The sequence below is a fragment of the Panthera onca genome, chromosome X, assembly GCF_046562875.1.
Source record: "Panthera onca isolate mPanOnc1 chromosome X, mPanOnc1 haplotype 2, whole genome shotgun sequence".
Taxonomy (NCBI): Eukaryota; Metazoa; Chordata; class Mammalia; order Carnivora; family Felidae; genus Panthera; species Panthera onca.
In genome coordinates, this window is record NC_138357.1 from 4,686,957 (window position 1) to 4,714,079 (window position 27,123).

At 49.0% G+C, this 27,123-nt stretch overlaps 1 protein-coding gene across 9 annotated transcripts in view; it reads right to left on the reverse strand.

The window, feature by feature from the left end:
• Position 1: 1 nt before the first annotated feature.
• The window catches only part of MTMR1 (myotubularin related protein 1), a 64,102-nt gene continuing 36,980 nt past the window's right edge, over positions 2 to 27,123 (reverse strand). For all 9 annotated transcript variants that reach the window (XM_081792377.1, XM_081792382.1, XM_081792380.1 and 6 more), the window contains 6 exons: positions 22,947 to 23,132; positions 22,309 to 22,515; positions 16,843 to 16,935; positions 11,200 to 11,313; positions 7,375 to 7,551; positions 2 to 1,423 (listed from right to left, as the gene is read on the reverse strand). In XM_081792377.1, coding sequence (XP_081648503.1) covers positions 1,262 to 1,423; positions 7,375 to 7,551; positions 11,200 to 11,313; positions 16,843 to 16,935; positions 22,309 to 22,515; positions 22,947 to 23,132 — 939 coding nt within the window. In that variant the 3' untranslated portion in view covers positions 2 to 1,261. The remainder of the gene's footprint in view (positions 1,424 to 7,374; positions 7,552 to 11,199; positions 11,314 to 16,842; positions 16,936 to 22,308; positions 22,516 to 22,946; positions 23,133 to 27,123) is intronic.

Sequence of the window (27,123 nt, forward strand, 5' to 3'; positions counted from 1 at the left end):
AGCAAACATATTATTTTAATTACAGATCGAAATACAGTGCATCAGATGAGGCAAATACGTACTGTACCAGTTTTTAAAAATCGGAACCATAAAGGTTTTACATTCTAGTACACTTAAATAAAAGACAAAAAGAACTGCTTAGGTAACAGTATTCAAGTTGTTTTAGAGAGAGTTCTGTGCTAGCTACACTCCAGGAGAACGGTCTGTTCTGCTTCTCAATCGCACAGGTGGGTCTCGGGGTCGCCTCCGGGGGAGGGTGGCACCGCCCGCTCCAGCCCCCCACCCCACCCCGGGCCACCCCACCGTTGGCTAAGGGGAGCTCCAGGGAAGCCAAGGGTCGCCATGCAGCCGCACGAGCAAGCAGAGCTGGGGAACGCACCTGGTGGAGCAGGGGCAGCTGGGGACGATGGCCATGCGGTGGCGAGAACAAACAGAGCCGCAGGGTCTCTGTAAAACGAGAAACCTGACAGGCAGCTGCGGGACGGGGGCAGGCTCGCATGGGCACACACAGCCGGCAGCAGTAAAGGAAGGGCCGGTGCCGCGGCCCGGGAGGCGAGCACGGGTGTCTGCGGGGAGGACAGGACATTGTGCCATCTCCAGGGCCCCGTTCGAATCACGTGCCAGATGTGTACCACATCAAGTTGGTGTGAGCTTTGTGCGCAAGGGCTTGCCCAGCCCGTGGAAGCGGACGCCTCCTCGTCTAAACGTAAAAAAAAGGGCGTAGGAAAATAAAGACCGGTTTCTCTTTCTTAAAAATGCCTTCTATGTACACAGCAATAACTGGTGCAGGAGGCCCCTTGCGTGAAGGGGACGGGAGACGTGGTGGCAGCGGTGGGCCCGCCCCCACCCAGTAGTTCAGTTCGAAACGTTTTTCAGGTTGGAGCAAAGAGCTGAAGGAAGCCACGTGGCTGGCACGCGGTCTGGAAGTGAACGGAGTGCGTTTGAAAATGAAGGATTTACCTTCCAAGGAACTGGAGAGAGACCTGAAGCCCCACACCCCATGCTTCCTCCCCATCCCCAATAGGCGCCGCCACAAACAGCCGGCGGGAGGGGCACGGGTCACAGAACAAAAAGCACTTGACGACGGTGGGAGCGGTCCTACCCACACAAACAGTCAGTGGCTGGAAGTGCCTTCCAGAATGGGAGGACGTCGGGCCCAAGCCTAGAAGAGCAGAGCACAGGCTGCGGTCCCTCGCCTGGGCCACCGGGCAGGACGTCCTCGCCCACTGGAGTCGCCGGAAGTGCCGCCCTCCGCAGCCCGTCAGACGGAGGTGTGGACGGGGGTGACCGAGTGCGACGGTGACGAGCCCCGCTCGGACGAGGACGAGGCGCGCGTGGCCACCTCCCGCTGCAGGTCCTCCACCCGCTTCTGCAGCTCCGCCTTGACGGCCAGCAGCTCCTTGAGATTCTGGTGAATGGGCATCTGGGGAGGCAGAAACCACCGCAGTGAGTGGGCCTGTCCCCGGGCACCAGGACGCCTTGTGCGATCAGCCTGCCACACCATCTGCCAAGTGTCCCCCCACCCTCCCCCCCACAGCCAGGGGCAGCAGCTGGCGCACTGCTCAGCCGGTTCAGGGAGGAGCAGTCAACTAAGGACACTGCAGAAAGGTGACCAGTGCCCAGCCCCCCTGCCCTCTGCGGTTTTGCATTTTTATAAATTGCCCTGCTGACTGAATAGTATTAAATCACCACCTTCTACAACCTGAAGTTGTGTTCGTTTTCATCGGTCGCAATAGGCGTAGGCAACGGCCCCTGGACAGCATGGTGCCGGAGAGTGGAGCCTCTGGGGGCCCAGCGGCCTCCCTGCACAGGGAGGACAGGCTCTGTGCACAGCATCTCCAGCCCCACCAAGGCCTCCCCTGAGTATCTCTCTTTTAAGCCCATTCATGGGGTGCTGGGCCATAAAGCACTGAGAAGGGTTTTCCTGGGACATATGGGACATATGGGACACCAGGTCTGACTACTGGGGTCACAGCATCTACTCCCTCCCTCCCCTAGCAAGCCCAGAGACCCAAGACCTGACCTTTCCCTCCTGCGGCTCCCAGGCTGGGGGTGAGGCAGACCCGGGAGAGAAGGCACCACGTGGGGGGCTTCTCTCCTTGTCTCTGCCCACTCACCTCCCCTTGTCCCCGATCCAGTGTGCACACTGCAGCCACACGCCTGGGCCCTAAGCCTCACCCAGGCTATGTGATGCCAACCTAACGGCGTCCAGTGGCTTCCTTCTGCAGCCCTGACCTTGGCCTCAAAACCATGCAGTGTGGCCCCAGCCTGCCTCTCTTCATCTCTCCCCAGGTCCCGCCTCCTGTCCCCTCCTACATTCCAGAATCTTCCAGGTTTCGAAAGACACCATGAATGTGCTGTCCCTTCTGCCTGTGGCACTTTCCCCAAAGCCTCGGCCAGCTCCCTGGAGACTGTGAGCTCTCCCATCAGGGTTGCCAATGGCGATCAGCCTCACTGGAGGGAACCAGGAGGCAGACACAGATGAGACACACAGGAGGGAGGGGGAGAGGCAGAGGAGGAGGACAGCTGGGTGCCTGGGAACCAGCAAGAAACTAAGTCTTGAGCAGGCCACAGGAAGAAGGGAACGGACGACAATGTGCATCTGATGGTGACAGCCCCCAAAAGCAAGGGAAAGTTACCTTATTGGCGGCTGATCCCAGAGGCCACCGTGACGTGGGCAACAGCACCCCTCTTAGCCTTGGAGCCTCTTGCAGGATCACCTGGTTCCCAGGGAATCACACAAGGGAACGTTCTGCAAACTACTGTTACTACCGTGACCTCAGAGAGGGGCAGCCTGTGCAGGGGACTGCACGATTCCACACGCACCCAGGCCGAGACGATCGTCTGACATCTCCATGCTGCCTTTCCTCATATGTCCTTTACAATAAATCTGACGCATGCTCACTGAGAAAATGCCCAGCTGGGGACCTCACTCAGTGGGTGCTAGCGCGCGTCAGCCACGAGCCAAGAGGGCCCCAAAGGAAACAAGACAGCCGCCTGGCCCTCCTCCCCACCCAGCCATCTTCTGACGGATGCCCAGGGAGCTACTCTCAGGGCAGCCAATCTAGCCCCCTCCTCCTCAGAAAAGGGGCCAAATAGGCTAGTCCCCTGCCCTTCCTCCCCAGCCTGCTCCCCATCCCCACCCATCACACTGACAGCAGCCTTCTCACCGATCCCTTTGCCACAGCCCTCCCCGCCCCGTAAGTTCCATGTGCCTAGTACCACGACGAGCTTGTCCCACGAACCCTGTGGCAGCCTGGCCTGTCCACCTTTCTGGCCTCTGATGCCCCCCTGGGCCCTGCCTGCTCCCCAACATGCCTCCGTGCCAGCCGCATTCAGGACACCTTCCATTCTCCCTTCCATACTGCATGGTGCAAGAGGAGCACGGAGAGCCGCAGGCCAGCTTTGGAGGAACCCATTTCACACTCGTGCTCCTGCTCACATGAGGTCTCAGCAAAGCTCGGGACCCCACCCACAAGAGGCATCGAGCCGCTGCTAGGAGGGACTTTGGCCCTGGCCGGTGGGCGCCCTTCCCTTCTGTAACTACACGTGCCAGGTAGCGAGAACGTGACAAGCCACGGCTCCTCTGGCCCTTCCCTCTGCCCGGCAGGAGGTCATCAGCATCCCCCGGCGCCCAGAGGGTCTGGACTTAGAGCAGCGAGGGCTCCAGTTCCCGTCACTGTTGTGATGGCCACAATGAAGCTGACTGCTCACACATGTAAGGACCTGAGCGCGGTCGGGAAGGAAGGCGGCCTGCGGCTCGCAGGGTTTTAGAGACCACGTGGGAGCTAGTGCCGCCACAGCAAGAGCGGGGGCCCACGGGACACCCTTCATTCCAGCAGCAGTGCCTGTGCGGGCTTTCTGTGCTAAGGTTCAGGGTAGCCCCCTGACCACCTGTCCTTTGTGTCACCAAGAATACGATGTGGTAACCCTCCCTACGTGATTTCACAGAAGGGACTTCCCTCCACTCTACGCTATAGCCCCTCCTCCTTGTTGCTATGACACACGAAATAGAACCACCCAGGAAAGGACTCGGCAAAGAGCCTGAGGAGGACAGAAGCACATGCCGGTTAGGAGGGAGCTGCAGGAAGGCAGATGCTGGCCTGGGTTCTTAAGGAAAATGGACTCGAGCAACTGGAAAGAAGTGCTTAAGGGGCCCCCTGGTCTGGCATTCCAAAATAAAGCAGCAAAGGTCGGAAAGAAGTATAGTTCTGGAAGCTGGCCCCCATGAAAGGAGGGCAGTGCACCTGCACTCAGACTGTCTCAGTTGTGAGCCACCACAGAAGCTGCTGACGGGGCTGGCCACCTCTGGCTCCCGGATGCTTCTGGGCCTGCACCCATTTTCTCTCTCACATGTGGCTCTCATTTGGGGGAGGATTCAATCTAATAACAAGCAATTATGGCAGAAGCCTACCCTTGCAGAACACAAAGTCTGAGAAACAAATAGAAATAAGCTGTCACCACAGTCCGATGGACGTAATCTGGAGCTTAGATGATGGGACAGTGGGGGCCAGGGAGGTAGAAGGCACGGAGAGCTGGAGCCATCCGGTGGCCACGGGAAGCCAGTCCCGTGCCCAGTGGCCAACTTTGGCCACGTGACTAGGGGATGGGGAGTCGCAGGAGGTATGGGTCACTCAGAAGAGGGAAGAGAGAAGGATTCGGGGACCATGCTTATGAGGAGGCTTTCTGGAGGCCATGGGCAATGGTCAGCTAGCTCCACAGCACTCTTTATAGATGCCACAGAGCTAACAGGATGGACACTATCAGCACAGGCAAAAGCATAAAACATTTGAAATTAGTTACTGATGGCTCACCGGCCACAGATAAAATTGAAAACCTGTATTTAAAACACTAACCACTGACCAAAGAACTTGACTGTATGTATAATGTTTGTTTCATGGAGAAAAGAGCAGAGGAAATAGTGCCATAACACAGGAAGTGGCTAATGGCCCCTTACTCCCGGTTAGAAATTTGCCCGGTACACAAGGACAGCAGGTAGGTAGGTCTTCTTACAGTAAACGGAGGGAAGTTTCAATCAGGGAAGGTTTCCTAAAGAAGATTTTCAGAGGACCAGCTCTTGGCACGGTGCCAGGCTGAAGCAGAGCATTTCCAGAGTTGGGGAGGGGGGTTAACAGGCCACCTACAGGGACATGGAGTCCCTCAGACCAGGGGGAAGAGGGGAACTTGAGGCCTGGGTGCAAGGCCTGCTCCGAGAGAAAGACAAGTACTGGGCTGGGCAGGCCCTGACCACGGTGTTCTGGAAAATGGTCCAGAGCCAACTCAGAGGGTCTAGAGGAGGAAAGAGCTTTCATAGGTGAAGTTTTATGGACTGGAAAGCAGCCAGAAACAGGGAAAGAGGCAAGTGGGGAGCAGCGGGGGCGGTGCTGCTGGGAGCAGAACAGGTCAGGAGGGGAGAAGCACTGTGCACACTCAGCCACTTCCTGGAGCTAAACCTACAGTGAGGGAGTTTTCCATCGGGGAGGGAACATTACCGAAGTGATGGTCCCTCCAAGGTTCAGGCGCCCGGCGACTGGAAAGTGAAATGAAGAGTTGGGTATTCTCCATGGTTAGTGGGACCTGGGGGTGGTTATGGGTTAACTGGTCACGCCAAGTTCCTATGTGGACGTTGTACCCCCAGTCCCACAGAGTGTGACTGTATGTGGAGACAGGTCTTTGCGCAGGTAATCAGCTTACGATGCGGTCATCAGAAGAGGCCCTGCCCCAATGCAACTGGTGTCCTTATAAAAAGGGGAAATGCGGACACAGACGCACACATAAAAGGAAGACAATGTGAAGGCAGGGGGGAGACGGCCAGCCACAAGCCATGAAGCGAAGCCCGGAACAGACTCTTCCCTCACAGCACACTCGGAAGCAAGCCATCTAGTCAGCGCCCTGACCTCCAGGCTTCCGTCTCTAGGACTGGGAGAGGATGCGTCTCCACTGCATAAGTGCCCCCGTGTGTAGTACTTGGTTAATGGCAGCCTGAGCGAACAGAGAGCCGAAACACTCCTGAGTAGATGGCGAAGGCACTGAGCAAGAACGAACTACTGAGGAGGACAGAAGTAATGGTGTTAAACGAGGCCCCAGAAACCCGTTCCTGGCAGGCCGCCAGGAAACCCAAAGAATACTCAACCTACCAAGACCCTCAGTAGAAGGTCCTCTGTCCCCCACAGAGCTGCCTCCATTGCTCTACCCACCAACTACCACCGACGGCACCCAGCCACCCACATGCCACCTGCATGGACGGGAGAGGGCAGGGCAGGACCAACAGGGCACAGGCTTGGGGGAGCACCTTGGGAACCCTAACTGGTGGTGCCTGAACCACAGCCCGGGCTTAGCCACTGGACGCCAAGGGCAAACACAGCTCGACTCCTGCCGTGCATCGTTCTGCTATTTGTTCCAGTCTCTGGTTCTGCCGTGCATCGTTCTGCTATTTGTTTCAGTCTCAGGAAATGTTATAGTGAGAGTGTGGCAGGGAGGGGGAGACTACCCCTTCTTCAAGGGTCGCCTACCTGCAACTCAGCACGTGGTCTCTTTCTCTTTTGCTACCAGCGTCTACAAACTCACCAAGTCATTGGAGAGACTAAGAGTCCAATGCAGTAAACAATATTACTTCATCCATACACCTTTAGCAAAGACAGAGGTGCTAAGATGTTTAACTCTAAGCCAGCAAACAGCATCTGGGTTGGTGTATGAAAAGAAGATGCTAGAGGCACGTGGGTGGCTCAGTCGGTTAAGCGTCCACCTCAGCTCAGGTCATGGTCTCACAGTTTGTAAGTTCAAGCCCCACATCGGGCTCTGTGCTGACAGTGCCAAGCCTGCTAGGGATTCTCTCTCTCCCCCTTCCCTGCTTGCTCTAAAATAAATAAACTTCAAGAAAGAAAGAAAGAAAGAAAGAAAGAAAGAAAGAAAGAAAGAAAGAAAGAAAGAAAGAAAGAAAGAAAGGAAGGAAGGAAGGAAGAAAGAAAAGAAGGAAGGAAGGAAGGAAGGAAGGAAGGAAGGAAGAAAGAAAGAAAGAAAGAAAGGAAGGAGACAGAGGAAGGGGAGAGAGAGAAAGGAAAGAAAGAAGGAAAGAAAGGAAGGAAAGAAGGAAGGAAGGAAAGGAAGACAGAAAAGAAAGAAAGAAAGAAAGAAAGAAAGAAAAGAAAGAAAGAGAAAAAGAAAAGAAAGGAAAAGAAGGGAGGGAAGGAAGGAAGGAAGGAAGGAAGGAAGGAAGGAAGGAAGGAAGAAAAGCTGCTAGAACATGAGCGCAGAGGACTGAACCCTGAGAGGCGAGGGCAGAAGTACAGCATGTCAATCCCTAGCATGAACTCATTTCTAAACCACCATCTTTGCTCAGAAAGACACACTCTTTTGCGAAGAACAAAAAGATACCTGAGGTCTCATTCGTGGGTTCCATCGCACATAATAGTTTACCCATAGTTCCAGATGACTCAGACTAGCAACGGGATATAAGACATGGTTTTCATAATTCACAAAGAAAGGATTCGAAAATTCTTCGAGCTGGCTATTGACATACGACCATAAAGATATAGTCTTCGTATATACATCCTGAAAAACAAAAAAAAGGAATACATTGAAATAAATTCACCTTTTTTTTTCAGATTCTCAAGAATCTGTGTTGCAGAGAAAAAGACTTGAATAAAAGGAGTTCAGACACTGAAAAAGCGTAGAACATTTACTAAGCCCCAGCCCCATCCTTAGTGCTATGGCGTCACCTCACGCAGGGGAGGACATGAAAACGCATACTGTCCTGGAAAAACATATTGCTGAGTTGAGGAACATCTGGGGACTGTGTGTGTGTAGAAGGCAAAACGAGAACTTTCTAGCAACCACAGGATGATGAGAATTTTCTAGCAACAACAGGATGATGGGGCCCATTGATAACAAATACATTTTTTATTTCCAGTTTGCAGTTTGCTTTTGTGACTCTTAAATATTGAGGGTTGGGGTAGAATTCACAGATAAGATTCCTTTCACTGGAAAATCATGGATGGACATCTGGGGAAAAACCTGTCAGGGTGGCAGGCCGGGGAAACCTTACATAGAGAAGTAAATATATCATTAAATTCTATCTCCCCACCTCCCAACCTTCGAATACACTGAATACAAATGCTGGAACTATTGGCATTGCTCATGTGAATGAAACCCTACAGGCACAGGAAGGCAGGTAAACATGGAACATGGATTGAACACAGTGACAAAGTCAAAATCAGAAAATCGCAAAAGCCAGCTGATTTCCTTACAGGCTATCTAGACATAGAAAATTCTGTCAGGACCTTTTCATATTTTATATTTTGTATTTATAAGAGAAACGCCAGCAATAATTCACAGGACCCTGAATGGCCAAAACATTCTTGAAAAAGGAACAAATGTGGAGGTCTCACACTTCCCAATTTCAAAAGTTACTACAAAGTCACAGTAATCCATACGGTGGTGCTGGCCTAGGATGGATAGATGTGTGGAATCGATGGAAGAGAACAGACAGTACAGAAATAAGCCCTCACATATACCGCCAACTGAATTCCAACAAGGGCACTGAAACAGTTCAATGGGGGAAAGAGAATCTTTTCATCAGCAGCATGTGAATGACAGGTTAGCCATGTGCAAAAGAATGAAGTTGGACCCTTCCTACACATCGTACACAAAAAAGGAACTCCAAGATGGATCACAGACCTAAATGTGAGAGCTAAAACTATAAAAATCTTAGAAGGAAACACAGGCTCAAATCTTCATGACCTTGAGTTAGGCAACGGCTTTTGCACATGACCCCAAAAGCACAAGCAAGAAAAGAAAATAAAGTGGACCTCATGAAAAGTAAAGACTTGTGTTTCAAAGGAGACCATCAAGAAGGCAGAAAGAAAATGCACAGAATGGGAGACGATGTTTGCAAACCATGTATCTGATAAGGGACTTGTATATATCAAGAATTCATCGGGAACTCTTACCAGTCCCTAATAAAGAAAACCCAACTAAAAACTGGGCAAAGGATATGAATAAACATTTGTCCACAGAAGATAAACAGATGGCCAATAAACACATGAAAATGTGCTCACAATACCATTGGTTAATTGGGAAATGCAGATCAAAACTCACAATGAGCTACTCCTTCATACCCACTGGGATGACTAGAATAAAAAAGATACACAACAACAAACATCTACAAGGATGTGAGGAAACTGGGTCCCTCAGACATTGTTGGGGACAATGTAAAATACTGCAACTGCTTTGGAGAACAGTCTCTGGGTTAAACATACACTTGCTATAGGACTCGGCAATTTTACTCCTAGGTACATACCAGAAAAATGAAAGCATAGGTCCACATGAAACCTTGCACATTTGAATGTTCCCAGCAGCATTATTTGTAAGAGCCGGAAGTGGAAACAACCAGAAGTCCATCTGCGGATGACTTAGATGAACAAAGTGTGGTGTCTCCACACCGCGGGTATTACTGAGCCATAAGAAAGGAACAAAGTACCAACGCCTGCTAAGACACAGATGAACCTTGACGACATTAAGCTTGGTGAAAGAAGCCAGTCACAGGAGGAGAAATACTGTTTGATTCCATTCATATGGAATGTCCAGAACAGGCGAATCCATACAGATTGAAAGCAGATCAGTGACTGCCAGGGGCTGGGGGAGGGAGGGACGGGGAGTGACTACTAATGGGAATGCGGTTTCTTTCTGGGGTGATGAAAAGTTTATGTGGTTTAGGAAATTAGATGGTGGGGATGGCTGCACACTCTGAATATACTAAGGACCATTAAACTGTACACTTTAAAAGGGTGAATTGTATAGTATGTAAATTCCATCTCAAGAGAGCTGAGTTTTTAAAGAGGATATTTGGTTAAAACAAAAGAGAAGACCATAAGTGTTTAAATTCTACATATGAACTTCATTCTTCTGTTCATATTTTAAAAATAGCTTTATTGAGATAGAAGTCAAATACCATGAAGCTCGCTCTAAATTTTTTCTTTTTTTTAAGAGGTTAACAGGTCTCTATCACCCTGGGCCCACAGGAATGTGGATCTTACCGGGATCACGACAGAAGCCACAGGGAGGTTTCAAGCAGGGGAGAGGCTCAGGATGGGACTAGAGTCAGGGAATGCAGCCCTAGTTGCTGGAGGTCAGGAATGACTGAAGCACATTTACCAGCAGCTGCCTTAGTCTGGCCGCGAGACCGTGGGGGCTTGCACTAGGCTGTGGGGCAGTGACAAGGGGGGACCAGCTGTGGCAGCTGGGGGCAGGGTGAGGGAGGAGGCAAAGGTAGCTCCTGTGCATCTCGAGGAGCAGGGGTGCCCTTTACGGACATGCAGAAGGGCAGAGGGAAGAGGAGAATGGCATTTAGATCCTGAGAGGAGACAGACAGCGACCTAGACAGAGGACAGAGTTTGGGGAAGAAGACGACCAGGGACTGGGCCCAGGCAGGCTCCCAGCTGAGAGAAGGGCTAAAGGGAGGAGACTGAGTGGGGTGCAGGCAAGGAATGAGGGGTGACAGCTGTGGGGAAGCTGCAGAGGGAGGTGGGTGCTAGCAACCCACTATTTTTCCTGAAATTCGACAATGTTCTAATGTACTTAGCCCACAGGCGTTGGCCCTTTTCTGTTAACCAGAGGACACTTTAAGGTGCCTTTGCCCAATGCTTCCTCACTTTTGATCATTTCTTTCTTTTATCCCAAAGAGGAAAGAGGGGAAATAGAACTCAGAAGCTGGGCAGCTGCTTCATTATGAACCTGATGGAAAAGAGTCTGGCTTGCTCCTCAAGGGAAGTTCTGGGCTCATCTACAGACTTCACCTTCCTAGGCCTCCAAGTACCTTTGTGCCCAACGGCCTGGAGAACGAAGGGCAGAATCACATCATTTTGGAGTCATTGCAGTAGAAAATAGAAAGTACATGAGCTTGGGATTCAGGGGGTCCAGAGTTTAGAACTAAGCCTACAAGAACTGAGAGACGTCAGAGAGCTATGGGCTTGCTAGGCCCCAGCCCCCAGCACCCACACAGTAAGGGGCTCGTGTCAGGCCACCTGGAAATTAGACACATGCACTGGGGCTGCTGAGGCCTGGAAGGGCATCTAATGCAATCTCTCCATTTACGCACGGCAGCAGGGCTAGACCCAAGTCCCCTTTCCACCCAGTCCCCCTTTTACAGTGGTGCCTCATGGGAAAGGCGCCCGAGTAATTGGGAAAGCAATAGACACTTACCTCTTTGAGTCGCTGCTGTTCACAGTTGCACAAAAAGGTCCCAAAGAGACAGCTGTAGAGGTGATCCAAAATCGTGATCAAGAACAGTTCATTGAACTCGAATGCTGAAGGAAACTTAAATGGAGAAAGAAGGTTTAAAGTTCAATTTCTAAAACATAGTGGTACTAGTTGTCTGTGAAAGACCGCTAAAGTACAACTCGGAATACAGTCCAAGATTAAAAGGAAGACTGAGCCCACGTAGAATTTAAGTTCCTATAGTTTCAAGTCCAAGCTTATAGATCTGGCTGAGAACCTGAAGTAACGAAAACTGTACTTTTCAATGCCTGAATAAGCATCGTGCAGCTTCCACTTCTTGTCATGCTGGTAGAACACAGCCCACAGTCCTCCTTCTGCCAGAAAGCACTAGAAAACTGGATAGAATACATGAAGCGGCTGTTTTCAGACACTGGCAACAGGCAGCAGGAGGCCATGACCCTACCCCCAGCACCAAAGGGAAAAAGACGAGTCAAGTCCAACTCCTGTCCCAGCTTTCTACCTGGGGTACATTTGGAGTCACAGAGAAGGGAGGTGGGTTCCCGGGCACAGCATATACCAAAACTGATTCACGAAGAAACAAAATCTATTCTCTACTACTCATCGTTAATAACCTTCCCACAGAGACAACTCCAGGAACATACATCCCCGTGATCCTTCCTAACGTATAAATAAACTGACCCCCCGGCAACATATACAAAGGGTAGCACAACATGACCTCGCAGGGTTTGTCTCAGGAATGCAAGGCTGGCTTAACATTTGAAGATCAAGGTTAAAAAAAATAATAATTACTGTAATTCATCATATTAACAGAATAAGAAAATGACATAATCATCTCAATTATCGTTTTAGGTCATTCTTAATGGGGTTTTGCCAAATTCCAACAAAGACTTTACCATTTTTGGGACATCCTAGCCAGTAGGTGTCATTTAGTAGCCGTGAGGAGACGGTCTGGAAATGACAATAATGATTAATGATAATGATGATGATCCTAGCGGCAGGCAAGTACTGGCTGCCTCCCATGTGCCAGTAAACAGTGAAATATTCATTACATGCTGAATGATGCAGAGCCAATTAGAACTAAACCAAACAGAACTACCAAGCATGTTTTTATTTAACTCAGTTTACAGTATCAAACCATTCCCCAATCAGAGTGACATTTGCACATGATCATGAAATCATGTCATCTCTAAAGAGACGACCAGGGTCGCTGATAGCCTTATTACTTTACAAGGATAGGGACAAGCTTCCCGATTAGAAATAATGGCCAATCCAGGACTATCCACGCTCTACCTGAAATTGTTCCCTTCCTCACCAGGCTGTTTATTACATTAGCCAACTTGCGGAATTCTGCTCAGCTATCTTGGATTCAGATGTGCCTCTCTCTCCATCCTAAGGATTGTTCCCATAGAAACATACAACTGTCTTCTGAGGAGCCCCATCAGAATACTGCTTCTTCAGAAACCTCTGGAAACTAGCTATGGTGGTTGTTCTTACCAGCACTCTTGTTCTTAGATGAACTAAATCAACTAAATCTGGCCAAAATGCTAAAGAAAGCTACTGATTAATCTGAGCCTTTAACTTGCAACTCTGACAATGGCCTCACATTCCAAATGGCTATCTTTTAATAATTTTTTAAAAATGTTTTACTTATTGTTGAGAGAGAGTATGAGTGGGAGAGGGGCAGAGAGAGAGAGGGGGACAGAGGATCCAAAGCAGGCTCTGTGCTGAAGGCAGCAAGCCTGATGTAAGGCTTGAACTCATGAACCAGAAGATCATGACCTGAGCCAAAGTTGCATGCTCAGTCGAGCTACCCTGGCACCCAGCAAATGGCTATCTTTTTTTTTTTTTTTAATCTTTATTTTTGTGAGAGAGACAGCATGTGAGCAGGGGAGGAGCAGAGAGAGAGGGACACACAGAATCTGAAACAGGCTCCAGGCTCTGAGCTGTCAGCACAGAGCTCGACGCAGGGCTCGAACCCACGAACCGTGAGATCATGACCTGAGCTGAAGTCAGATGCTCAACCAACTGAGCTACCCAGGCGCCCCATCAAATAGTTATCTTTTAAAAGGCCAAGTACATCCTGTCCACTTTTCCCAGCATTTTTCTATGTGGTTTAGTTACGCTCTATGCATAAATTATTGGCACCACAAAATTTATCAATTTGAAGCAAATATATAACATTTATGTACACTGAAGCTTTATTAAATCAAGGATAGTAATGGAAGATCTAGATTTTCAAACATTTAAATTATATGTTTATTAGCAGGACAGCAAAGCTTCTATGGGCACTTTTTTTTTTTTTTTTTTTTTTTTTTTTAAGTCAAATGAGTCTTTATTCCTAACCCTGAGCACTCGTTCTGAATCTGGGAGCTTGGTTGGATGTATTCTAGTACCACTGACTACAAGCCTTATTGTGGCCAAGTGGGTACCAGGTAGGGGAGGTCAGGGTGGGTGGGACTCTGCCTAAGGCCATCAGCCCCCGCAAAACCAGAACGCAAGAGCTCTGCTCATGTTCCGTCAGGACTGCTATTCACCTTCAAATGGCATTGTGGCCTTACGCTCAGCTCCAAAAATATTTCATTTAGAGGAAGTAGCAACAGCTAGAGTAATAAAAATAAAAGATTAAATGTCATAACTCCGATTTTATTTTGGCCTGTTCTTGCAGAAACTATACCATATACCTAAAACGTATAGTCTCAAAAACTCCATAGAAGTCCATAATGAAATCCTACACCTCTTGAGAAGGGTAGAGAGTCCATTAAACTATGGCTATTGTAGAAGGTTGGAGACTCTTTTCTGAAGAGTCCCCTCAATTACTCTGCCCTTAGATCCTTTTCTATCAATTTGTGTACACAGGCTAGTTCATTTTATCCTGAGATTTCTAACAATTTCATGAGGATTTAAGCTTCCTTGATTTAGCAGTAGGCAACCTCCAAATAAATTAATCTTATTACATTAATGCATCTTTTCTAACAAGCTACATGTCTCATCCTCTTGTGACTTAACTGATAGACTAAGCAGTGATATTTCTTCTTCTATTGCATTAACAACATTGTTTTAAGAGACATTAATTATACGCATTTCAGGGACAGAATCTTAGAGCTGAGAGGCATCTGAAATCTAATCTACACCCCTTGTGTTCTTAAAATCCAATAAACAGCACAAAAAATATATAGATTGGACATGAAAATAGACACTAAGCAGTATTGAGAACGGAAGTCAGTTTGAGGATATCACAGACACACACGCACGCACGCACGCACCCCTAGGCATTTGGGAGGGAGAAGCTACTTAACATCAGAATTATTTTTTGTGTTCAGCCTTTTAATGCGATTTTTCTAAAAGGCATTTTATACTTTTTTGTTTTGACCTGAATGTAACCATCATTTAATTTTGTTACCAGCTCAATCAATTAATACAAACAGCAAGAAGTTCATGGTGCTACATTACAATAAGACCTCTGGCCAGTCTCCCGGCTTTCTGAGTATGTGTTCACTGTCAACTGTCACTCATCCTGTCGATGTCGGTGCCTACCTCTCTCTGAGACCCGCCCCCCCTCACCAGGTCTTCCCTCCAACTGGCTGCTCTGAACCAGTTGTGACCTCGCACTCAGCTAACTGAAGATCCCCATCAGCTTGGGGAAGTGGGCCTAAAAGTAAGAGGAAGTTCTAAGTGCAGGCCTGAGGCTCACATTCTGTGAGATCTCCTCTCGCTGATTAGAACCTACCCACCACCCCCTTCCTTTTTTATTAAGTTTCTTTTATTTTTGAAAGAGAGCACACACATGCACTCACACGCAAATGGGGAGAGGGGGGAGAGAGAGAATCCCAAGCAGGCTCTCCACTGACTGATGTGGGGCTCAAACTCACAAACCATGAGATCATGACCTGAGCTGAAGTCAGACACTTAAGCGATTGAGCCACCCAGGCACCTCTTTTCTTTCTTGTTTCTGAAAGTATGCCACTCTCTCTAGATCCTTGCTACTGGGGGAGATCTGTGGGAAATGCAGACTCTCAGGCTTCGGGGCCCAGACTCACAAATCAGAATCTGCATTTTAAGAAAACCACCACGTCCAGTGCCATGTGAGTTTTCATCTCTAAGTCCCCAAGGGAAGCTGAGGCTACTAGCCACAGGACTGCACTAGGACGGAGCTCCCTGCCTGGATGCTGGCCTTCTACCTCACTGGTACCACAGAACCACCTGGGGAACTTTGTAGAACCACACACACCCAGGCTTCCCCCTAGGACCACGGGAGGAAGGGTCTGCAGGGGCGGGGCCGAAGCATGTGCATCTTGACAAGTTTCCAGGTGCTGACAGTAAGCCCTCAGGTGGAGAGCGAGGTTGGGGTGCCCTAGATGGCCCTCGAGGAATCGCTGCCACGAGGGGTCCAGGCTGAGGCGGAGCGGGGCAGCATCAGCAGCGTGGTGGTTCTCTCCTGCCCCCAACACCCCCCCCCCACATCGGTACAGAGGCTCACGGTGAGAGATTTCACAGACAGTGGTACATCGGGCACTCTCCGGGCTCAGGGAGGCAGAGGTCCTTTAAAAAGACCCTAAGGTGTTGGTGCTGATGTGGTCAGGAGTCTCAGTCACGAGCACCGTGGCTGCTGGTGGAGTCACTAGAGGTCGCCAGCAGTCTTTCCGGCTGGCCCCCTTCACGTGACTAAAGCAGCTAAGGCTAGACCTCTGGGCCAACAGGAAGGAGAGGGCCCAGGCCATGGTTCTCCACCCTCGGACTCCTTCCCCACATAGGCACTGGGAGGACTCCTGACCTCTTATTCTGTGTTGGTCCCTTTGCGTCTGCGACTCTTGGTCTCTTCCTCTGTGTCTGTATTTGTCTCTTTCTGTGTCTGCGTGTCTCTCTGCATGTATATCTGTGTGTCTCTGGCTTGCTCTCTCCTCACCCCTCTCTATAGGTCACTCTATCTCAGTTCCTCTCTCTGGCTTGATCCCCAAACTTGGGCTCGGATGTTGGAGACTAGGGAATAAATAGCACATGCCTCATGGCAGTCCATGCTTTAAGCTGAAGCCATCAGGACCCACCCAGCTCAGGGAAGGAGGATACCTGCGTGGCCAGCTTGCTTCCCAGGGCTCCGTGCACTGGGGTTTGGAAACTAGGCACCCAGTAACTAAGCACCAGCAACTCCCTATCTGTCATCACTTCCTGGACACTCCTTTACTTCACCGAGTCTGCACTGGGGATGCTGTGGCCTGGAGTAGGTGTGGAGATTCCTGAGTTCCGGGTCTAACACTCCCCTCGCAGGCAGTTCAGTCACATCCCCATTTCTAACACCTGGCTGAATCTTCCTGTACCCAGCCAGCAAGGAACTCTCACCCTGACAGGGGACAAGAGCAGCAGGAGGACTGGAGCACAGCTGGCGGACAGGATGACCGACAAAAACCATTTGCACAAGGAATGGAACTTTTGTGGTGAAGTTGATCATTTCTAATTTTCTGCTTATACTTCTAAGTGAATTAGAATCAAACCGAGCTAAATAACGGAAGGGGTCCTGTTTTCACATACATACACATGTCTTCATTTTGAATGAACATGAACGTTTATATAATCTTAAACTGTAAGGTCAGAAATATACTTGAAATCACTCACCTGTCTTGTCATTTGCCAAACACAATCAATAAACTGAAGAAAAATAGGGGACCGGTCAGCATCTGCGTGGTTGTCATTGCCATGGCCCACTCTCTGAAAAGAAATAGAGGTTAAGCATGTTAATGCAGGCCACACTCCTCCATAAAGTCACTTAAAATTGCCTAGTGGCAAGCATCAGGTGTCATTTGTACATCCCAAGGCCTAACAGAATTCTTGGCACATAATAAGTACTCAACAACGTTCACTGAATTGAACTGACTTCCATTACTCTTAGGAAACAAAATTTCAGTGTACTGTATTTTCCCATGTTGACGGTTTTATAATTTCACTTTACTGTAGTTGAGATCAAGAAGTTACAAGCAAATAGCCAGTAAACTTTTCAGTCCAAATGATGGGGTCAAGCCCAGCCACCACCACAAGGGCACAGTGTCACTGTGAGACTACCAATTAGCAGCTCATGAAGCACATTACGACTCCATTCTCTCCACAAGCATAAAAGCAGGTTTTCCCATTTTTCAGAAATGTCACGAAGTGTGAGAATCAAAATAATAATCTACAAGCTTTAACCAATTCTACAGGACTCAGAAAACCCCCAAATCTCACACTTGAAATGGTGGTGGGGAGTCCTTGCTCAAGGAAGTCCAGTATTGTATTCTGTTTGCAATTTTGAGATATACTTGACATGCAATGTTATATTTCACACCTTGTGGTATTTTTGAACATATTAATAGATTCGTAGTAAAAGGTAAAAGGATTTCAAACATAAGTAGGACAAAAACATTGAAAATCTCAGGTTAAAAAACAGCTCCAGAATGAGCATTCTAAGAGAACGCTCAAATAATCTGATAACTAAGCAAAAGGACAAGAAAGGAAAACAAAACAAAACAAAACAAAACAAAACAAAACAAAACATCATGAAGATACAATGCAACCAGCATAGAGAAAGTGCAAGAAACACTGGGTCTCTGAAACTGCCAGCAGGAAAGACATAAAAACAAGGAAATCCACGCCTCGCAGTAACAGCATATGGTCTTTCTTCTCTACTGGTTTGTAATTGTGGTGAAACACACATGACATCAAATTGACCATCTCAACCACGTTTAGCATACAGCTCAGTGTTGTATGAAGGACATTCACATTGCTGTGCGACCATCGCTGCCATCAATCTCCAGAACTCTTCCGTCTTCCCAATCTGAAACTCTTCCCCATTAACACTAACTCCTCCTCCCTGGCACCAACCATTGTACTTTCTGTCCCTATGAATGTGACTTGGTGACCTCTTAGGAGTGGAATCATACAGTAGATGTCCTTTTGTGACTGGCTTCTTTCACTCAGCAGAAGGTCCTCAAGGTTCATCTGCACTGTAGAAGGTGTCAAATTCTTTCCTTTTTAAAGCTGAATACTACTTCCATTGTATGGACAGACCACATTCTGTTTATGCGGTCATCTGTCGGCGGACACTTGGGTTGTTGCTTCTACACGTGCACTATCGTGAGTCATGCTGCTATAAACATGGGTGTGTAAATATCTGAGTCTCTGTTTTCACTTCTTTTGGGTCTATACCCCAAAGCAGAATTTGCTGGATCATATGGTATTTTTAATTTTTTTGAGGAACTGCCATACTGTTTTCCATAGCAGCTGCATCAACTGCCTTATTTCTGCACTTCTCCTTTACAGAAATAACTTGTAGAGCCTGCTCTTCAGTATTTAAGGCACCTTGGGAACAGTTTGGTGTGACCACTCACAATTTAAGATTCATCCTTCTACTAGGCATTTATTGAATTCCTATGGTGGATGCAAGGCATCTTGCCCGGCCCTTGGAATTTCAGCAAGTTTCACGGTGTCCAGTAGAGGCCAGGCTCTTGGCTACACACCTGACGCACCAAGACAAATGAGATGCAGTACTTGTGCTAAATGAGTAATTCCCTTGTGGTCTAGTTGAGAGAAAGACCTGTAAATAACAAGGGCAATAAAATGTTCTAAGGGTTTCCAAGTCTGTGATGGGTATCCGGGGGCCACAAAGGAACAAGTGGCCAACGTAGGATGGGGTAGAGAGGGGACAAGGAAGGAAAGTCACAGTCACGGAGGAGGTGTCATTTGAGATAAACCATGAAGGATGGAAGGAGGTGCCTGCTTTCCGGCTGGCCAGAGGTACATTATAGTAAAAGCAGTGGGAACATGGAGGGGGGGATGCCAAGGGCACCGTAAGTAGCTGGACATGAGGAAAGGTGGCAGGGGGTGCGTTGGGGGGCGAAACAAGGCTGGAAAGGTGGACTAGACCAGATCACCAAGGGCCTCAAATGTTGAGCTGAGGAGTTTGCCCACAACCCCACAGGCCACGGGAGGGCTCGGAGAGATTCACAGTGGGCAGCAGCAGATGGGCTTCTTGGAACACTCCATCTGGCTGTAGCAAGGACAAGGATTGGAAGGGGACACAGGTGATAGAGAAACTAGTTAGGCTGCCATCATAGCCCCAAGGGAGATGGGCAGGCTAGAAGGAAGGGGGCATCAGTGGCACTGAGGACATGGCAGATTGGAAATACACATATTTAAAGATGAGGGACCAGTCGGGATCACTGAGGTATTAGGCATGCAGAGAAAAGAGAAATGATCTGAGAACTGAGCCCCAGGCCTGCCCCTCAACACCACGAGGCTGGGGAGAGAAGGAGGACCAGAAGACTAGAGGAAATTCAAAAGGCTAGAGAGACCTAGAAGCCAAGGGAAGAAAAACAGTTTCCAGAAGAAGGGAAGAACCAACAGCCTCCAGTGCGCAGGCCAAATAAGAGAAGGACTTGGCAAAGTGGCAGTCATCGGTGGTGGTGACAAGCAGCTTCGGGCTGGAGTGGGTGTTGTGAGGAGAAAGCCTGGTGAAGTGAGTTCAACATAGCCTGAAAGGAAACAGCAGCAGTAGGTACAGACTACAGCTCTGAGGGGCTTTGTTGCAGAGGGGGCAGGTATCTGCTGTGACAGATGGAGGGGGAAGTCGGGTCAAGAGAGGGATAAATAGTGGCAGGTTTCTAGACCAGTAGGACCCCTCTAGGCAAGAGGGGAAATGGAGGCAGGTCGGTGGCAGGTTAGAGAGTGGTCCGGGAAAAGGTCCAGGAGGTAGAAGATGGAACAGGGGGGCAAGGACAGAAGTTGGCCTCAGACAGGAGCTTAGACAGAACTCAAGGGAAGGGAGAGTAGAGGGAGGCAGCAAGAAGGTGGCTGCAGGATGGAAACTGCTGTGTGGATGCCGGTTCAATCCTCAATGGTTGGGTGACCTCGGTCAGATAACTTCTACTCCTGAAATGTCAGTTCCCTCCAACTGCCAGTTATAGCAGCTGCCGCTCAGGGTCATTATAGGATTGAAGCAGATGATACGTGCCACGGTGCTGGATACACAGTGCCGCTCAGTAAAGTGAAGCCATTAACAATCCTAGGATCTCACTACCATGGCGAACCCCAGCGTCAGCAAGTAGGGATGGGAGAACGTGTGCATGTGCCCTGACGCGTGCTGTGCAGGGCCGCTACTGGAGTCTCAGTAGGTGGCCTTTAGCACTGCCCACCTAGTCAAGGGCCCCTGCCGGCCTCCTGTCTTCCAGGACACACAGTGTGGAGAGGAAAGGTGGAACAGAATGCCCTGGGAGCCTTCAGAGATGGTCAGATGCAAACATTGGGGAAAACTCCACACTCTCTCCTCTCCCAGGGAGAAGGAACAAAGGAGTCCACGATGATGTTTAAAATAAGCACAGGATCTAAAAGGTACCCAGCACGGGCCAGGCCCTGTCTGAGCACCTGATGTACACAAACTCCCCTCCTCTGTACAACACTCCACTTTGAGAAGGGAACCAAGGCGCAGACAGGGAAGGCATGTAGCTGAGGACCGGACAACAGCCCCCAAAGGGCATGTGGTTCAAAGCCTGTGGAACTTCCTTTCCCTCTCCTCATGGACAGTGCACTTGGTACCCCGTGGTGGGAGCCACTGAAGCTCTCCACTGCCTGTCCTGCTTTCCAGAAGTGGATCTGAATGTGGCTTCAGGGAGTTTTCCAATGCACAGTTAAGATGAATCCCCAATGGCTTAATGACCGAGAAGGACGAGGAACAGCCATTAGGACTAAAGCACAAAAATATGTACCAGATGATGGGGGCACCCAGTTGGCTCAGTCAGTTAAGCATCCAACTTCAGCTCAGGTCAGGATCTCACAGTTCATGGGATCGAGCCCCACGTCGGGGTCCATGGTGACAGTTCAGAGCCAGTTTCAGATCCTCTGTCCCCCTTTGTCTCTGCTCCTCTCCCACTTGAGCTCTCACTCTTAAAATAAACAAATTTAAAAACAAAAGAACACCTACCAGATGACCCAGTAATTCCACTAAAAGGGAAATACCCAAGTGTGAAAGCAGGCTGTTATGGGCTGAATTTTGTACTGCCCCAGTTCCTGTCTTGAAGCCCTAACCCCCAGGGCCTCAGAATGTGACTATATGTGGAGATAGGGTCCGTAAAGAGGTGATTAAAGGGAGGGTGGCAGGGTGGGAGGGTAGGCCCTAATCCAATCTGACTGGTGTCCTTTTAAGGAGAGGAAATTTAGACACAGAGACACCAGAGAGGTGCACACAGAGGAAAGGCCACATGGAGACAGAGTGAGAAGACGGCCGCTTACAAGCCAAGAAGAGGGGGCTCAGGAGAAACCAACCCTACCAGAACCTTGACCTTGGACTTCTGGCCTCCAGAACTGTGAGACAATACATTTCTATTGTCTAAGCTACTCAGTTTGTGGTACTGTGTATGGCAAAAACTTGTAGGTCAATGTTCATAGCAGCATTATTCACAATAGCGTACTGCTGGAAATAATTCAAGCATCCACCAACATAAATGAATAAACAAAATGTGGTCTATCTATACAAGGGAATGCTATTCAGCTATGAAAAGGAATGAAATTTTTACATAGGCTAGAATATGGATAAGCCTTAAAACCAGTGTGTTTAATGAAATAAGCCAGTCACAGAAAAACAAATATTATAGGATTCCACTTATATGAGGTACGTAGAACAGGCAAATTCAGAAAGATAGAAAGCAGGTTAGTGATTGTCAGGGGCTGGGGGAGAAGGGAGATGAGAAGTGACTACTTAATGGGGTGGAGAAATGTTCTGGAACTAGACAGAAGTAGGGGTTGCACAACGTTGTGAATGTACTAAATGCCACTGAGCTGTATGCCTGAAGATAGCTAATTCTGTTATATGAATTTTGCCTCATTTATGTAAAAAAAAACATACCTACACTAAAAAAAATTCTAAAAAACAGAGTGCCCTACCAAAAAACATACAATGCTGAAGGGCCCATCGTCTTCCATTATGGTGACTCAGGTCAGACACAGAGAACCCACAAGTGTGTACATGTGTGTGTGTGTGTGTAGATGTGTGGTGTGTGTGATACGCACATGCATGGGAAAGAACAGTCAAGCACATACCTCACTGTCTCAACTTACCAGGGCAAACCTATGTCCGAAGCTTATCCACTCCTTTTCTATGAGAGCCTCAAAGCCTTTAATGGTGCGGTAATAACTGTCCAACATCAGCATAGCCAGAGAGGTCAGCTGGGCTGTTCGGTCCCAACCATCGCTGCAATGCACCACCACCGAAGTTTTCCCAGATTCTATCTTATCAGCAATTCTTACTGCCCCAGCAAGAAGCATCTTCAGAAAAGAAGGCACATTAGAGCAGGCTACATTTAATTTCTAGGACAGCATTTAATTTCCAGGACTGTGAAGAATGCTGGAAGTTCAGGTCAATAAACCAAACAATGCAATCAACTGAGGATCATTCGGAAACAGTAACATTGGGGGTGGGGGAACACCTTACATGAAGAAAAATGACAGCAGTAAATACAGTCCTTTTTTAAAGGGCCACAAAGGTCTTTAAAAACCTGATCTGAGGCAAGCATTATCCCTTTTTATGTCACAGAAGCCCTCCAACAAAGACCACCGTCTGGATACTGCCCATGGAAACTGTGACAGCAAAGATGTGCTTATTTCCAGTGTTGAGAAACCACATGGATGACCAGATTTATGGCAGGTACAGAGAGAAATCTTAACCAGAAAGCGTGTAAAGGACCAGCCCACTTTACCCTTATATACTCCAGCCAGTGCGTCCCATCCACGTTGGAGAGCCACCGTGCCTCATCGATTGAGGGGTACACGATCTCTTTCAGTTTACGCAGGGACTCTCTCATCACGTGAATGTTGTGGATCTCCAAGAACACAAGCTCCGCGTTGGGGTAAGCACCTTCACTTTCGTATCCTCCACCCTTGGCCTGTGAAAAACAAAAGATACATCACTTCATCTGAGTTCCCAGTTCTAGTCTTTCTAGTGCTATCACACGGAGAGCACTAAAGAAGCGACAAGCTCATCTCTTTGTAATCAGCCTCCCGATCCTCGTGGGACTCTCCCCTGGCTGCTGGAACACAGTACCCCAAACTACGGGGCTTAACACAACAGAAATGTCCTCTCACGGTTCGGAGCCCAAATCAAGGTTCTGGCAGGGCCGTGCTCCCTCAGAACCCTCTTGGGGCAGAGTCTGCATCTTCCAGGTTCTGGTCGCCCCAGGTGTTCCTGGTTTATAGACAATCACTCGAATCTCTGCCTCATCATCCCATGGCATTCCCCTTGGGTCTGTCTCTCCTCTTCTACTAAGGACCCCCACTCAGACTGGATTAGGACCCACCTGTGAATGAGGCCACATTCACAGGTACCAGGAGTTAGGGCCTCAGCATATTTTTTTATGGAGACACGATTCAACCCATAACAATCGTCCATCACCCATCATCAGTTTCTAAGCCATTAACAACTGGATCCTACTCTAGGTAAGTTAGATTTTTAAGGGTTCTCTTAGTGCTATCTGTCTGAACAGAGAAAGGTTGTACTACCGCAACATTTCCGTATAATCAAACTATTTGTAAATCTCAAAACAGGGAAGTTTAAGCCACTGAAAGGAGAATGCAAATGAAACAAAAGTGGGGGATATGGCTGGCTCTTTGGTAATCTCCTAACAAAATCTGGCCTATAGTTAGCTTACATTCAACATTCAAAATCCATCCATGATGGGAATGTAGAGATATTGAAACCCTAATATATTGCCGGTGGGAATTAAAACTGTGCAGTCTCTGTGGGAAAAAGTTTGGTGGCTCCTCAAATTTAAACACAGAATTACCACGTAACCCAGCGGTTCCACTCCCACCGAAGACAGGTACTGCAACAAAAACCTGTACGTGAAACACCACAGCGGCGCTATTCACCATAGCCAAAACCTGGAAGCAAGCCAAATGTGCATCAGTGGGTGAATGGATCAACGAAAGGTGGTCTCTGCATACCGTGGAACATCACACAGCGACACAGAGGAATGAAGTACCTTAAAAACATTACACTGACTGAAAGAATCCGGGCCCCAAAGACCACATATTGTAGGATTCCATTTATATGAAAGGTCCAAAACAAGGAAATCTATACAGACAGGAAGTCAATACGCAGTTGACAGGGGCTGGGGGGAGGGGAGAATGGGCAGCAGCTGCCAGTGGGCACAGGGTTTCTATTCGGGTCTATGAAAGCATTCTGGGGTTAGACAGTGGGGACTGTCGCACAAAACTGTGACTATTATCAGAAATCATTGAATTGTGAACTCTGGAATGGTTAAAATAGCCTGAGTAACAGTATAGGAACTTTATCTCCGAAACACATCATAAGTGCATCTGTGAACCCAAAGACCACATTCTTCAGTTAGGCTCCAACCACCATCTGAGCAGGTATTACGCCTGGCCTGGAGCGAAATGCTGGGGTGACAATTATGAACAAGCAGAGACCCTGGTCCTCCAGGCACTCAAAATCCGGCAGGGTACGCAGGTGAGGAGAGGGCACATGCAGCACAGGGGGGCAAGTGCTTTGCTGCTGGAGAGCACAGGGTACACTGGGCATGCACGGCCAGGCCCGAGAGGCTCCCAGGGGAACAGAAGAAAACACAAGTCAGGAAAGCTTTGCCGTGTGGAGGAAGGTCAAGAATACACAGGGCAGAGGGGCCATGGTGTGTGGATGCCCAGAGATGGGGGAGGACACGGCTTCCCGAGATGCAGGCAAGTTCAGCTGAGAGGACCCCACGGCAGTGGGGAGAGCAGCATGAGACTTGGCCCAGGGCCGGATGGCATTGGCAAGGGGAGGGCCAGACTGCACACAAGTGTGGGGAGGGTACCACCAGACTTGCGCTGTGGAGTCCGCACTGACTGCGCTGGGTGGAAGGGCCTGGAGGAGGCTGGGACCCCCACGGGTAGACCAGCTCAGAGATGGGCACTCATGTGGCTGAGAGAATCCCGGTGCAAGCAGCAGGGCAGACAGACGCACCTGACTGGAGATATTTAGGGGGCAACAGAAGTAAGTAGGACATGAGGAAGCCGGGACACCGATGGCTCCAGGCTGGGTGACCCAAGAGTTGGTGAAACCATTTCCTGAGATACAGACTATTACAGAACAGATCGAGCATTCAGCTGTGTGTGTAGTGAACGTAAGATGCCTGGGAGAAATGTAAGTAGAAGAGTCTATGGGCAGCAGGTCTGGAGCTCAGAAGACAGGTCTGAGCTGTGGCCAGCAATTCAAAGTCACGGGCATTTGCAGGATACTGGAGGACAGGGGACTGGCATGTTTAAGGACATGCATCCAAGGACAGCGTGTAAGCGAAGACAGAAGCATAGGCCAGAAGCCTGAAGAAGGCCAACATTTAAGGCACATAAAACAAAAGGGATGGAGAAGAGCAGCCAGAGACCAGAGGAAAAAGAAAAAGGGAACAAGTACTGAACTATGTCAAAAGGTTGAGAAGGCAAGGAAAATAAGAGCTGGAAAATATGCACTGGATTTTGTGATGAGGAAGTACTGGGTGAGCACAGAGACGGGATGAGCTAGTCTCACGGCGTGAGGGGCAAGTGAGCAATGGGGCAGCAAGAAAACCCCTCCGAGACGTCCGTGTGTAAAGGGCAAGAAAATGGCAGTGCCAGCTGGAAGGGGACAGTGACAGTGGTTGGAGAGCTTATCTGTGTAGATGGGAAAGGCTTCATGGCAAGGAGGGCAGAGAGGAAGGCACCCCTCCACCATTACAGGAGGCTTCCATGGTTGGCAGTACAAGGTAGTTTCTGGATACGGTGGCAGGAGGGGAGAGTGGTCCTGAGGGTTGGTTTGTCCTCTGTGCAGAAGGGCAAGGTTAGGGGGCGCCTGGGTGGCTCAGTCAGTTAAGCGTCCGACTTCGGCTCAGGTCATGATCTTGCAGTTCGTGTGTTCGAGCCCTGGGTCGAACTGTCTGTGCGGACAGCTCAGAGCCTAGAGCCTCCTTTCAGAGTCTGCGTCTCCCTCTCTCTCTGCCCCTCCCCCGCTCACCCTCTGTCTCTCTCAAAAATAAATAAAAATGTTAAAAAATTTTAAAAGAAAAAGAAGAAGGGCAAGGTTAGCTACCGAGGATGAATGGGGTGGGGCAGGGTCATGTATTAGAAAAGAGTCATAAATGGGCTGAAGTGGTCTCTGGAGAGCCTAGGGGATCGGGAGGAGGGACTTCCAAGCACCACCGAGGGCCTCAGAGGCTGGAGAATTCCAGCGTGAATCTGGAGTGGTTCCAACCTGCACATTGTGAGCCTCTGTTCTCACGGCACATTCGGCAGTCTGGGGTGCTGGCAGGACAAACACGGGCAGGAGAACTGAACTGGGCCGGGTGGGGTGCCAAAGGGCTAGTGGGCCAAGGTGTTGGCCGGAGGACAGTAGGCAGGACAGCCTAAGGAGGCCAGGGCTGAGAGGGAGCCAGGAGGCTCTAGGGACAGGCTGTGGAACAACCTGGCACAAGAGGCTGAGGTCCGAGAAGACAGGCTGCATCTAAAAAGTCAGAAGGCAAGTCGTTCCGGGGAAGACAGGACTGTAGGTGGCTGGCTGAAAGCCCAGACACGGACATGGGAGCAGGTGCTAAGTAGGAGATAAAGTTTGCAAGTGGCAAATGTGACTGGCAGGAAAAGAATTTCATATATTTGGATGCCAGCTATACTTCAAGTTATTCCACAGAATTATAGGAGACGCTTTCGCTTCAAGGAAACACTTTGGAACACCCACTATGGACAAAGCAGTCTGGAGCACAGCCCTGCCTCCATGACATAATCATCTTTTCTTAAAAAAATAACCTAAGCATCCAATGAAAATACTGCCGGTTAAGGTAGTAACAGCATAGAATGGAGGTTAAAGGCGCAGGCTTTGGCGGTAGGGGAAATGGGCTTGTAATCCCAGCTCTG